General features: G+C 34.5%; 2 protein-coding genes across 2 annotated transcripts; one reads left to right on the top strand and one right to left on the bottom strand.

Annotated features, from left to right (window-relative positions):
• LOC104720657 (nucleolin 2-like) lies at positions 952–2,228 on the bottom strand. The gene is made up of 7 exons (XM_019230811.1): positions 2,127–2,228; positions 1,968–2,033; positions 1,812–1,877; positions 1,568–1,716; positions 1,360–1,477; positions 1,152–1,243; positions 952–1,060 (listed from the first exon to the last, which is right to left on the bottom strand). Exons 1-7 carry the CDS (start codon positions 2,226–2,228, stop codon positions 952–954), a joined length of 702 nt encoding a protein of 233 aa, XP_019086356.1.
• On the top strand, positions 6,010–7,383 carry LOC109126903 (elongation factor 1-alpha-like). Its single transcript, XM_019230810.1, has 5 exons — positions 6,010–6,024; positions 6,439–6,504; positions 6,560–6,601; positions 7,031–7,064; positions 7,127–7,383. Exons 1-5 carry the CDS (start codon positions 6,010–6,012, stop codon positions 7,381–7,383), a joined length of 414 nt encoding a protein of 137 aa, XP_019086355.1.

The raw sequence follows: 13,406 nt of genomic DNA, 5'->3' as shown, positions 1-13,406 counted from the left end.
GAAGTAAAAAGAATAGAAGAATGTGGATCATAAGATTAAGTAAATTTTACATCTTAATGATAAAAAGCTCGGCCAAATTGATGGAGAAAGCCGGCCTAGCTAGATCTTCAAAACTCGAGGGCTATCACGATCAACTCCTTATTCTGATGGAGAGTCACACACACTACAAAAAGACCTACAATGATTTGTTGGTATGCTCCGGACCGGATTAAAATCGAACTAATTTGTTACTTTTCTACCATTCACACAATTATTTGTTATATTCCAAACTAACTCTGGCCCAATAAAACATATATTGATATACTTTAGTATGGATTTTAGCATACTAAAATATTAGTATGCACTATTTAGTATGAGTCTATGAACCAAGCATACAAAGTCGACATGAAATACTTCTTTTCCTATACGGAGGACATACCTTTGATGGGCATAGTGTATACTTTACATATATTAAATCAGTTCTTAATAGAAAATAAAAACAAGAATAGTTTTAAAAACTGTAAATATATATAAACATGTAAACATAAATAGGATGATTCATGATTCCCGAAATCTCCTCTATTTTTCATGGTAAGTTTGAAGTATATGTATGTACAATGGTGATCGTCAAGCTAATGTCTCGGTCTTGAGTGTTACTCTTTTTCACTTTGGTGAAAGATATGAAGAAAGACTGAATTAAGTTGAGACTAAAAATGAGAAATGTATATTTGTGTCACTCGGAAGATTATGCGTAGTTTTGTCAGCCAAACCAGTTCAAATCATATACGGCTCGTACTTAGGTAAATGAAGGCATGATAAACAGTTAATTCCAATTATCAAACAATCCAAAATTAAGCATAATTTAACGTACGTTTAGACAAACTCAACTAGAACATAAGAAAAACCGAAGTAAGATAAACAAGTTACAATGTATTGAAAGTTAAAAACACCAAAGAGTTTCATCTTCTTCTATCAGTCGTCGTCATAAGAGAAGGTGGTCTTCTTACCGCAGAATCTGATCATGTTGGATTTTTCCTCCTGTTGCTTCAGATTAGGTTCTCGTAGAAGGTTGTCTTCATACCTAAAATATATTAAAAAAACTCTTGTGTTAGTCTTCTGTTATGGTATTAAAACTCTAGCAGTAAGTATAACAACGTGTGAAATTAATTTACTTGGGTGGAGATAATGGATTCATCTTAGGCTTAGCAACGTCAAGAAAAATATTGCGACCCTGGAAATATTCACCATTCTTAGTTTGCAACGCCTACACAAGTATAAAAGATTAATTTAGTCAGCAATCATACTTTCAAATAGCCTACTTGTCTATTTTTCCATACATTACTTTTCAAATTGACTACTAGCTATAAAAACTACTCTCACCTTCTCTGCCTCGTTAGCAGAAGCAAACTCAACAAAGCCCCAACCCACAGGCTTGCCCTTCTTGTTAACAATACGTCGAATCTGAACAACTTGTCCAACATCTTTGAAGAAATTGATGCTTTAAACATGGAGGTTAATTAAAAAAAATTTATTAGTCATGAAAGAACTTGCTCCAAGAACGAAAGAGAAAATTAAAGGAGATACTTACAGATGTGATGTTTTAGTTTGGGGAGTAAGATGCCCAACGAAGAGCGTCTTTGTTTTTCTTATGGCAACTTCCTGAATTGAATTAGCCTCCTGATCATCATACTTGTTCTGGCGACTATCAGCAAGTCCTTCCGTTAGTGCCTCCTCCTCCTGTTACATACATGAGTAGTCATTAGAAGACGGTCTAAAAAAAGATATATTGTTCTCAAAGATCACAAGAGGAATCCGAGACCATCTTAAGTTACCTTCTCCTCGGATGTTTCCTTCAGCAATGGGTTTGGTCTCCAAATCACCTTCCAGGATTCGCTCACCTAAAAAGAAGAGCTTCAGCCAAGTATAAAACATTTAGATAGGAGCTCAGAGCCACACAAAACGTAATGTAACTAACCAAATAAATTAGCCTCCTGATCATCAGACTTGTGCTGGAGACTAGGATCAACAAGTCCTCCTTCCGTTAATGTCTCCTCCTGTTACATACATACATGAGTAGTAGCCATATTAGAAGACAGTGTAAAACAAGATTGTTCTCAAAGAACCAGAGGACCATTTAATTAGGTTACCTTCTCGTCGGAATTTTCCTTTTGTTTCTTGAGAACCGGTTTGGTCTCCAAATCATCATCATCCGGCTTTCCCTTACCGGATGATGATGATGATTTGAGCATGGGCGCCCATGGAGAAGATGAAAACAGCGACGGCTTATTTTCTGGTATGAGTTGACAAGTAACTCAGGGATTTTCTCAAAACAACCTTTTGATAAATAGAAAATACGTTTACAAGTCTAGAACCTCTCCAAACCTGATCTAGAACCTCTCCCAAACCCTTTAGCCCTCTTTGAATGAATCTATCTCTAAGCTAGTTCTTCTCAAACTATGAATCTCTGCCTCTGCCCTATTTTTATACTAAATAGGATGAGCCATACAACAGGCTTTTTTCCTGTTCTAAAACAAATAGGAACTGACAATTTCCTTCTTCTTAAAGAAATAGGAAATTATCTTTTATCTTCTCTAATTAAAAAAAAAAAGGCAGTTTATGGAATTGAAGAATCCTGAGAAGTTGTTCACCAGATGAAAGTGAAAATGCTAATTACATACATCATTCACTAACTTGGGAAGTACTTATGTTTAAGAATCTATAGGAACTTGTTAAGAAAAGCATTCTCGAATGGTATAACCCATGAAGGGTTCTTAAGAATATTTTTTTTTGAAAACAATAAGTGAAAAACCTCACAAGTATCAGGGAAAAAAAGGATACCTAGAATACCTGGAAGAGAGGAACACCTGTTCTTTGATTTTAAAAGTATGTGCATCGTCTATGTGACAGCACAAACCAATATGACTCTGCAAGCAAACTCCTCTTGCAAGTCACTGTCTCCATCTATTTCTTAAAATCTCATTTAGAACTCTGCATTTTTAAATTATGAAATTGGTATAGCATTTTTGATATAAAGTTCTCATAGCCATTAAAAATCAGAACTTCAATTCTCGACTTAGAGAGGGTAGAAAAGAAAATACATACTAAACAAATACCCAAATTCCCAAACAGAAACTAAGCAAACCCCTTTGTAACTCAAAAGGGAGCAGAAACTAATATATATGATGAATATATCTCACTCTTATCTCGTTGGCAAAACTAACAAAACATGCATCTAAGAATAATCATTCTCTCCTAACTAAACAAAAATAACAAGTTATAAGGTAAGTATAGCTCTAACTAATTACAAGCTCAAATTAAACTGATTCAGCTACAAAATAGCTACTCTGTCGCTGCACTGACTTCAACTTGAACCAATCTAAAAAGTAAAACAAAGCAAAACCCAAGGAGCAAAAAATACTGAAGGTAAGCTCACCAGATCGGGATATAAATTAACGTAGAGATAAATCTATCTCGCTTCCATCTCTTGCTTAGAGTTGTCAAATTTGCAAACAACCACACCGGTCTGGAAAGGTTACAACTCTGCCCACTGTTTCCTGCAAGTAAATATTATCGCTGGTCAAGAAAAGTAATATGCTTTTTGCACACTCTGTGCCTAGTTAGGAGTCTTAAGACAAACATGATGCACGCTAGCTATATATGCTTGCCAAAGGATCTATCGTAACCACTACATTGGTTACGATAAGCGTTTCTTATTACCAAAACTCTCTTCTTATTAGAAACGATTCTTCACATTTTATTTTTTTAATAATTTTTTTAGTCTTTTTTTTTGTAAGAACACTTATTTAAGAGCCAGCTTTGGCGCCAACCTTTGAACAACATGTCAACATGTAATGGCTTTTACAAAGGCTAAGAGTGAAAATCACCGGAAAAATCAACAAGAATTCTAATACAAGCGGTCAGAAAATGATACCTAAACAAAGAAAGATGAATTTAAGGAGAAAAAACGTGTAAAACATTTTATTCCCACGAATGAAATTAGTAATTATCATTAAAACTAGTAAAAGAACCCAAAAAAAAAGTCATGGATTTGGTGGTGTTTCCTTCAATTAAAAAAAAAAGGGCAGTTTATGATGGTATTGAAGAATCCTAATTAGACGTTGTTCATTCACCAGATGAAAGTGAAAATGCTAATTACATACATCATTCACTAACTTGGGAAAGTACTTATGAATTACGAAACAACTAATTACTCTAAGATAAATCCTAAGCCACAGAACTAGGAGTAATACTTCTAAAACAGAGCAAAATTTACGGATTAGTTAGGTGTTTTCATCAATTAAAGAAAAGCACTTTATGGTATTGAAGAACCCTAAAAACTAAACCAGACTCAACTGAATAACCAACTTTGGCAGATTCCAAGGCCGACTAGTTACTGGCAAATTTGTTAGAAACAATATCATATATATGAATGAACCTGTAGCGAGAAAAGAATAGGATCACATGATCGCAAATTTATTGGGAATTGTCCGAGAATCAACCTTGTGTTCCAAACCATATTTAATCTTAATCCATTCTAAGTTAATTGTGCAATGAAAAAAATAGTTATAATTGTTCCTTACTCTGTATATATTTCATATATATGCACCGTTACTTAATCAACTTTGTTCTTGTGTCAAGTGGTTGACATCGTCGGACGTTAGTGTTATTATGAGTTATCTATGTTTCACGTTTGGAATTATTTTCGAGTATTGTCAAAAGTTTAAAATATCAAACTCTAATGTCCCAAAAAGTGTGTATCAACCTTTCCAATCGAAATTGATCTTTCATGTTGACAACTAAACTCAGAACTTACTAACTACATGATGATTACAGTTAAATTACACAAGACTAAACCATGCTATATAAGCTCGACTAGTTAAACAACTAAACAAGCAGTACCAAATAATCTCTTTTAATAAACATGATTTTATTTTTACATAGAGTAATGCATAACGTGCTTGCATTAATATCACTCATGTACTCTCTGCTTTAGATTTGTAAAATAACATTTTGTGTTACCTGTCGTATGATTCGTATCTAATTTGAGTCCCTTTGTGGAGTACAAAAAAAACATTTATTTAAAGAAAATAAAAGTACTTTTAGAGCATGTCCAGTGGAGTTTTTTTGGGGTACTCAGACCACTTTTAAGCCTAAAAAAAAATAAAAATTAAAAGAATTGACCCACAAATTAGTAGAACCGTTGCTCTGCGGAGAGAGTAGCGGAAGGAACTGTGAAGACACGGTACGTGTCAATTTCTAATTGGATTTTTATAAAATATATAAGACAGTTTTTTTTTCTCTCCTTTTCTTCTTTTGCAGAATCTCTCTCTTTCCTCTCTCTCGACGAAACGGCGAATCGATGGACGACGGAGGCGAGTTTGCCGGCGGCGGTTTCATGCATTCTCAGGCGACTACTCCTTTCGCATGACTCCTCTTCGTCCCTCAAGGTTTTTTTCCTCACTCTCTCTCTGATTAACTTCTCAATCTGACGAATTCGATCAATCCTTTCTGCGTTTTGTTCAATCCAAGTCTATCACTCCGTGCTTTGCGTTCCCATGCTCTTGGAATGATGTTGATTTCGTGATTTTTGCATCTTATTAAGGAGGGAATAGAATGTGTTTGCTTGATCTGATCAGATTTTTTTACCACTGAAATTTCATGATTCAATCATGGTTAGAGCTTGGAACATAGCGAGTGGTGGTTTTGAATTAAAGTTGGTTCTTGTTGTGTGAGATTTTCTTCCTAGAGGATCTGGTTTGTGAATTTTTAAAACCTTCTCTTCTTATGTGTTTGTTAATAAAAGCTTTGGTTTTGAGGAAGAAGCTTTATTTTTGAGCAAGGAGCTTTGGTTTTAAGGAGATGTATTGTTTCTGCAGCTATATTATGCTTTCTGTTTATAATCGTTGGATGCATCTTCTGGTTCTAAATTGTTTAGTTCTGTTTGTTTCCAGCCCAATTGTATCATATTAGCTATATCCCCTGCTAACCAAGACATAATAGCCACATCGGATGCAATTAAGCTCGCCAAAGATGTCGATCCAACAGGTTTGTTTGCTGTTTTGTTGCGAATGATTAAAGTATTTCGCAGGAGCTTCTTGAAGGTGTACGTATGGAGCCTGGAAAAAGGTGAACGGGTACTAACTCTTGTTAACTTCAATCGTGCTTCTTGAAGGTGTACGTAAGGGCTCTCTTCTCCTGAGATAATGATCAAAATTTAAAAGGTAACAAAAGCTAATTGTGTTTGTTGTGTTGTTATTGTTACATATTCATTCAACTTGTTTTATATGGAATTGTTTAGGATTTGAATGTCTGTGTTTTTTTTTCTTCCTTATGATTATTACTATTTAGACATAACAACGAAACCGTTGTGCACTAATCTGGTCAGACCTCATTCTGTTTGTAGCTTCCTTATCACCATTTTGCTTTGCTCTTTCAACATATTTGTTTCTTGTTTTTCAGATAGTACCTGACGTTGTTGGCTTGTTATATTTGTATTTTGCAGATGTCCTTATTATATTACAATGGGTATAGAAAGTATTTGAAAGTCAACTGGAATGATAGTGTCCTGATTTCTCTGCAGCTTTTGGCAACTTTGCTTCTGTTCAGTGCTCTTGCTATGGAGGTAATCATCTTGATGCCTTCTCCTTTCACTCATAAGTTTGTAAGACTCCAGTTTTGAAAACTAGAACCATTTGGCTCCATATCAATTGCATAGGAGAGTTCTTCGATAGTGATCTTTGGATAATGTAGCAATATATAGTTGGTTAGTATATGTATAAGTGTGGTTTCTGTTTTGTTGGTTTAGGTTGTAAAGGATCCTACGATTGTGGTTTCTGTTTTGTTGGTTTAGGTTTGTAAAGGATCCTACCAGCAGAGACATTGATCGATTGTTGGTGCATTTTTATATAAGAATTGATTGAGTTCATAAATAATCAAGCATGAGTTCTGTGTCGGAATGAAGAAGAAGAATGTTTAATCTGGATTTGAGATTGGTTTGGTACTTATAGCTTGTGTTTCGATTGTGTTCTTTTTCTTCCTATTTTTGTTGCAGGCTTTTCTCAAGAAAATGGCAGAAACAGGACAAGGTAAGCTCTATGGGAAAGAACCAACACATAGAGTTTAAAGTATTGTTGCAGGTTTGTTGCAGGTTTTGCTGAAAGAGAGCGTGGTATCACCATCGACATTGCCCTTTGGAAGTTCGAGACCACCAAGTACTATTGCACAGTCATTGATGCTCCTGGTCACCGTGATTTCATCAAGAACATGATTACCGGTACTTCCCAGGCTGATTGTGCTGTCCTTGTCATTGACTCCACCACTGGTGGTTTTGAGGCTGGTATCTCCAAGGATGGTCAGACCCGTGAGCACGCTCTCCTTGCTTTCACCTTGGTGTCAAGCAGATGATCTGCTGTTGTAACAAGGTAACCAAATTATCATCATGAACCACCCTGGACAGATTGGAAACGGTTACGCTGATTGCCACACCTCTCAAGCGTTTTTTTTTGTTTATGTAATATATGTTTAACATTTCCAAATTATGTAAAATATTTTTTTTTCTTTTTAATGTAATATAAGTAATTGAAATAATTGTTATGTCATTTTAGAATATTAAAATTTGTTAATTAAGAAATAATTGTTTAAAAATTATTATTGTAATGATTCAGCAACCTATTTGAGTTACTCTAGTAGAAGCATAGTTTTGTTTAAGTTCTAAATGTGTTGCTTTAATTAGTTTAGAATAGCTAATATGATTTGTTTATATTTGAGTAAGTTAAGAGAGCTGCTGGAGTGGACATAGTCTTATAAATCTTTAGAATACGTATGTTAGTGAACCAAAAATAAAAGAAGAATAAGTATGTTTTTTCCCCCGTCATATGTTTTAGATTTTATGGTATGTTTAATTAACAAGTCATAGTTGAATTCTTGGTAATCGTATCAAATATATTGACATGCGTGTGTATCTCTCTCGTCATATATGTCTGTTGACCAGCTAGAAGACTTAGATTTTTTTATTCTCTTTATTTCTTTCAAGTCCACAATTAGTTATGTTTACGCTCCATCATAATTCTAAGTTTTATAATATTGAACTGGTCTCTTTAGAACATCGCTTGATATGTGTATATAATTTCTACTACTATAGGGCCCTAGGGCTATAGGGTATAAATTCCTTTGGACATGGAGTTCATGCACTAATATTAATTTTTATCAAAATTATTTGGAAAAAAAGGAGTATGGGGCATATACCCACCCTTCTCTTGTCTTAGATCATCCTTCTGATTGCAAAGAAAACATTATTAAAAAATAAAAATAATGGTCGTAATATCACTTATATGATTGGTATAGTGGTATACTCCATACTACAACGTTACCAATCAAAGTCATAAGCAAACTATAAATGTAAGTTAGAAAAGAAAGAAAAAAAAAACATGATCTAGTAACTTAAAGAATGCCATAGACCTAGAGGTTCCATCCATGTTTTGGTTAGTTATATAATTACACTGTGCCATAATTCTATAAATTATCTTTCCAAAAATCGTGGAGCCGAATTGATTAATAATAACAGATACTCGAGTTTAAATTATGATTATAATGGAGTATACAATTAACATGACATGTCGTATAATTCAAATAGATTTTCCTTACACTTATATATAGAGACTTCAAATCGTTGTTGCGTGATTTGAAGGATATAGTTTTGTACATTGCAATGATTTAAGCAAAAGAAAATACTTTTTCTGTTTTATAAAAATTGATGTTTTGAGATATTTTTTTGTCTCACAAAAATTGATGTTTTATAAACTTCAAGAAGTAATTATTGAAAATATTTAAAGTTTTGAATTGTTATTAGTTTAAAATTAAATAATATTTCTTTAATCAAAGAAAAAAATATTTTTACACTCAATAATCGTTGTTTTCTTAAAATGGACAAGACACAGTATATGGTTGTTGTTTGAAATTTATGGAGACTTCAAATCAATATATAACCAAAAACAAAAAAAGTGAAATCTTTATGCCTTTTTCGACCCACGTGGGTTGATACCCAAAAGGATAACCAAACCGGCCTTCTCTATGCATAAAGTATGCCTCAAGGGACATCTTCAGTGGCAAATATATGAATAAAAGATTTTATTCACCTAACTATAACCATATCTTATATAACTAACACAAAAATCCACACGCTTTGCTATGACATGACACAAATTATATAGGTTTAGAAAGTGTATGCAAAGTTGTGAAAATTAAGTTTTTCCCTTTGACAACGAATTTTTAGAAGAATACTCGCAACCATTATAAAAAAAGTATTTAAGCACATTTAACTATGTGTTGTGACTTATGAGATCTGACTTTTGTTTATTTTTGATTCAGATATTTCATTTGTAAAATATAAAAATGGAATAGCAATAGATTTGTAATAACAAACAAGTGTCACTTATAAGTTATGTATCATGAATATATCGAAACTTATGGAATCCTCCTATGTTTAGAAAAATAACTATTCAAATAAGTAATGAGATAATGAAAAATTGTACAGATCACCACAGACAAAGAGACAGTTTGGTAGTCATCATTATATTTAGACAGTTTGATTCTATTGTGGACAATAGACTAAAAAACAATCATTAAGATATTTGACTCCTAAATTTAAACAAAACCATGTTAAAAATGGACAAGGATTGGAAGTTCTATAATGGTTATCAAATTCCGAGAAAGAAACTTCTTAAATATTAAATTAAACTTCATAATCACTTGCTAGACTTTTGTTAAAAAATAGTTGAGGTTTTGTAATATTTATTCTTTATTTACGGGAAATTGCACGACATATATTTATATATATAAATTAATTTTTTATTTTTTTATGTCATACAAATCGGTATCCACCTAAGTAATGCTATATATATATTTCTTTTTATTAAAAATATTATTTTAAATATCATTCATTGCATATTTATTACTTATAATTAATAATAGTAAAAAAATAAGTAAAATTAATTAAATTTTAAAATAGTAAAAATAGCTTAGTAAATAATAATAAAAAGTAACTATATAAAAATGAATTAAGTAACATAAATGAAAATTTTAAAATAGTAAAAATAATACTATAAATTTGTTTTAGTTATAATGTTATTATGCACATTTTAACCAAACAATGATCATATTCAAAAATTTAGAATGAATTATTGAGTTTTAGAATGAAAGTAAGATTATAATGCATAGTGAAGTAACAAATAGAGTGAGTTCGCCCTATTTTTTCTCTCAGACACTATAATCGAGGCGCCGTTATCACCACCTTCCTCCAACGTCGGTAGAGCTCCGGCTCGCCGGCGTCGGGATCTCTCAATCTCTCCACTCCTTTCCTACTTCCTTTATTCCCTTAGTTTCATCTTTCAAGCTTTTTTCCCCTTTTGTTGTCTTCTTTTGTTCTCCGACCAAACCTCGACACCCACCCTATAGCTAGATGAAGGCCTGATCTTGTGCCCCTACAAAAGGATCTGGAGTCCGACGGACCCCATCCTCATTTATTCTCGCCCTTTTGTTCCCCTTTTGTTGTCTTCTTTTGTTCCCCGACCAAACCTCGACACCCACCCTAGAGCTAGACGAAGGCCTGATCTTGTGCCCCTACAAAAGGATCTGGAGTCCGGCGAACCCCATCCTCATTTATTCTCGTCCAGCCTTATCGTCGATGGTACCAAAGTCTTTGTGCTTCTCTTTCCCCCAATCCGGATTGTGCTCCGCCATTGAAGTCTCCTCTTCCTCAACGGCACATGTGTCGATGTTTGGCGAGGAATCTTCCAGTGTTGCGAATTGTCTCCATTTTTGGACTCCCGTCTCTAAGATCTGTCACACTATGAGATTGGCAGACCGATGTCAACTCCCATGGCCATCCCCAAAGTCTATTGGATCTCTGCGGATGAGCTCAGGACTTGAACTTGGATTGCTAGGCATCCCAATTGGTCTTGCCCGATCTCCGAAATCCCAGGTCTACTCTATCTATCCTTATGTTATCTAGTAAACATTTCTTTTGTTCGTTGGTTGAACTCGGTGTCCGAAGACTGCATCTGAGAATCCACTTACCTAGAATGGTTTGTAGTAACAAAGTGTATGGTAGATCCCTGGTTNAATATCATTCATTGCATATTTATTACTTATAATTAATAATAGTAAAAAAATAAGTAAAATTAATTAAATTTTAAAATAGTAAAAATAGCTTAGTAAATAATAATAAAAAGTAACTATATAAAAATGAATTAAGTAACATAAATGAAAATTTTAAAATAGTAAAAATAATACTATAAATTTGTTTTAGTTATAATGTTATTATGCACATTTTAACCAAACAATGATCATATTCAAAAATTTAGAATGAATTATTGAGTTTTAGAATGAAAGTAAGATTATAATGCATAGTGAAGTAACAAATAGAGTGAGTTCGCCCTATTTTTTCTCTCAGACACTATAATCGAGGCGCCGTTATCACCACCTTCCTCCAACGTCGGTAGAGCTCCGGCTCGCCGGCGTCGGGATCTCTCAATCTCTCCACTCCTTTCCTACTTCCTTTATTCCCTTAGTTTCATCTTTCAAGCTTTTTTCCCCTTTTGTTGTCTTCTTTTGTTCTCCGACCAAACCTCGACACCCACCCTATAGCTAGATGAAGGCCTGATCTTGTGCCCCTACAAAAGGATCTGGAGTCCGACGGACCCCATCCTCATTTATTCTCGCCCTTTTGTTCCCCTTTTGTTGTCTTCTTTTGTTCCCCGACCAAACCTCGACACCCACCCTAGAGCTAGACGAAGGCCTGATCTTGTGCCCCTACAAAAGGATCTGGAGTCCGGCGAACCCCATCCTCATTTATTCTCGTCCAGCCTTATCGTCGATGGTACCAAAGTCTTTGTGCTTCTCTTTCCCCCAATCCGGATTGTGCTCCGCCATTGAAGTCTCCTCTTCCTCAACGGCACATGTGTCGATGTTTGGCGAGGAATCTTCCAGTGTTGCGAATTGTCTCCATTTTTGGACTCCCGTCTCTAAGATCTGTCACACTATGAGATTGGCAGACCGATGTCAACTCCCATGGCCATCCCCAAAGTCTATTGGATCTCTGCGGATGAGCTCAGGACTTGAACTTGGATTGCTAGGCATCCCAATTGGTCTTGCCCGATCTCCGAAATCCCAGGTCTACTCTATCTATCCTTATGTTATCTAGTAAACATTTCTTTTGTTCGTTGGTTGAACTCGGTGTCCGAAGACTGCATCTGAGAATCCACTTACCTAGAATGGTTTGTAGTAACAAAGTGTATGGTAGATCCCTGGTTCTCGCTCAGGTTGTGACTTTGTTTGTTAACTGGAAGAACCAAACCCCTTTTATCCCTATGTTAACTAGCGTTTCTAGTTCTCAACATCATCCCATACACCGCACCAGTTTGGTGTTAACAACAACCCAACAGACCAAGCCTCTTTCACATCTTTCATTGTCAAATCGGTTGTATGCTTTGTGTGGATTTCTTGATCTCTTTGGAAAAGGGCGCCACATGAGAGAGAACCCAACTATACTGCTACAGTTTGACATATCCTCATGGCTCAATTTGGTCTTTGCCTCCTTTGCTTTTGTTATTTGGGAAGTTCTGCTGCTCTATGGTCTATTGCCCTGTACCTCAATGTTGACATCCGACGATCTTCAGCAAACCTTTCTCAGCACCATCACAATCATCCGGGCTACAAACCACCGAATCCCTGTCATTGCATTGCTTCTGCTAGTGCTCCTCGCTCCGGTGAGACCCATGGCTCTGATTCCTCTACCAACGTCACAATGTCTTAAGATCGTGAACACTTTGTCTTCTGTTGAATTTTTCGATGTTGATCAGTCTAGCAACCGTGATCTCACATGTCTCAAGCCGCTTCTTAGTGTTTGTTTCATAGTTCTCTCGGACTTTTGCTTGATTTTATATGTTTCTTTGCTTATGGTTTTGGGAAAAGCCTTTGTTTGTAACTTTTTAAACATTTGGGATTTGTTTCCCTCCTTCTATAATGTTTCTATTTGATTGAATGGAAGCTTCGGTTTGTCCAAAAAAAAAATGCATAGTGAAGTAAAAAACGATTTATGTAACTGTATTTATAAAATTCTAAACATAAAATAAAATTGAAGGATCACTTAAAGAAAAATAAAAGATTAATTACGCAATTTAACTTAAATTTTTTTTATCTAAAATGAAGATATTGAAAGGGTCACATTGTTTTGGGTAAACTATGAAAAAGAATCTTGAAAAAACAATCCATCTAAAAATATAAAATCAATGGTCACAAAATATAAAAAAATATGGTATGCAAGCCGTTACAAAAATGATATGTGATGTAGCATATCTCATAAGACATATTATCAACTGGAGCTACAATTCTATAAAATAAAAAAAAATATATATATATATATATATATA

This window comes from Camelina sativa, chromosome 10, assembly GCF_000633955.1.
Source record: "Camelina sativa cultivar DH55 chromosome 10, Cs, whole genome shotgun sequence".
In the NCBI taxonomy this organism is placed as follows: domain Eukaryota; kingdom Viridiplantae; phylum Streptophyta; class Magnoliopsida; order Brassicales; family Brassicaceae; genus Camelina; species Camelina sativa.
The sequence above is the reverse complement of the archived record's forward strand: the minus strand, read 5'-3'. Positions and strand labels throughout refer to the sequence as shown.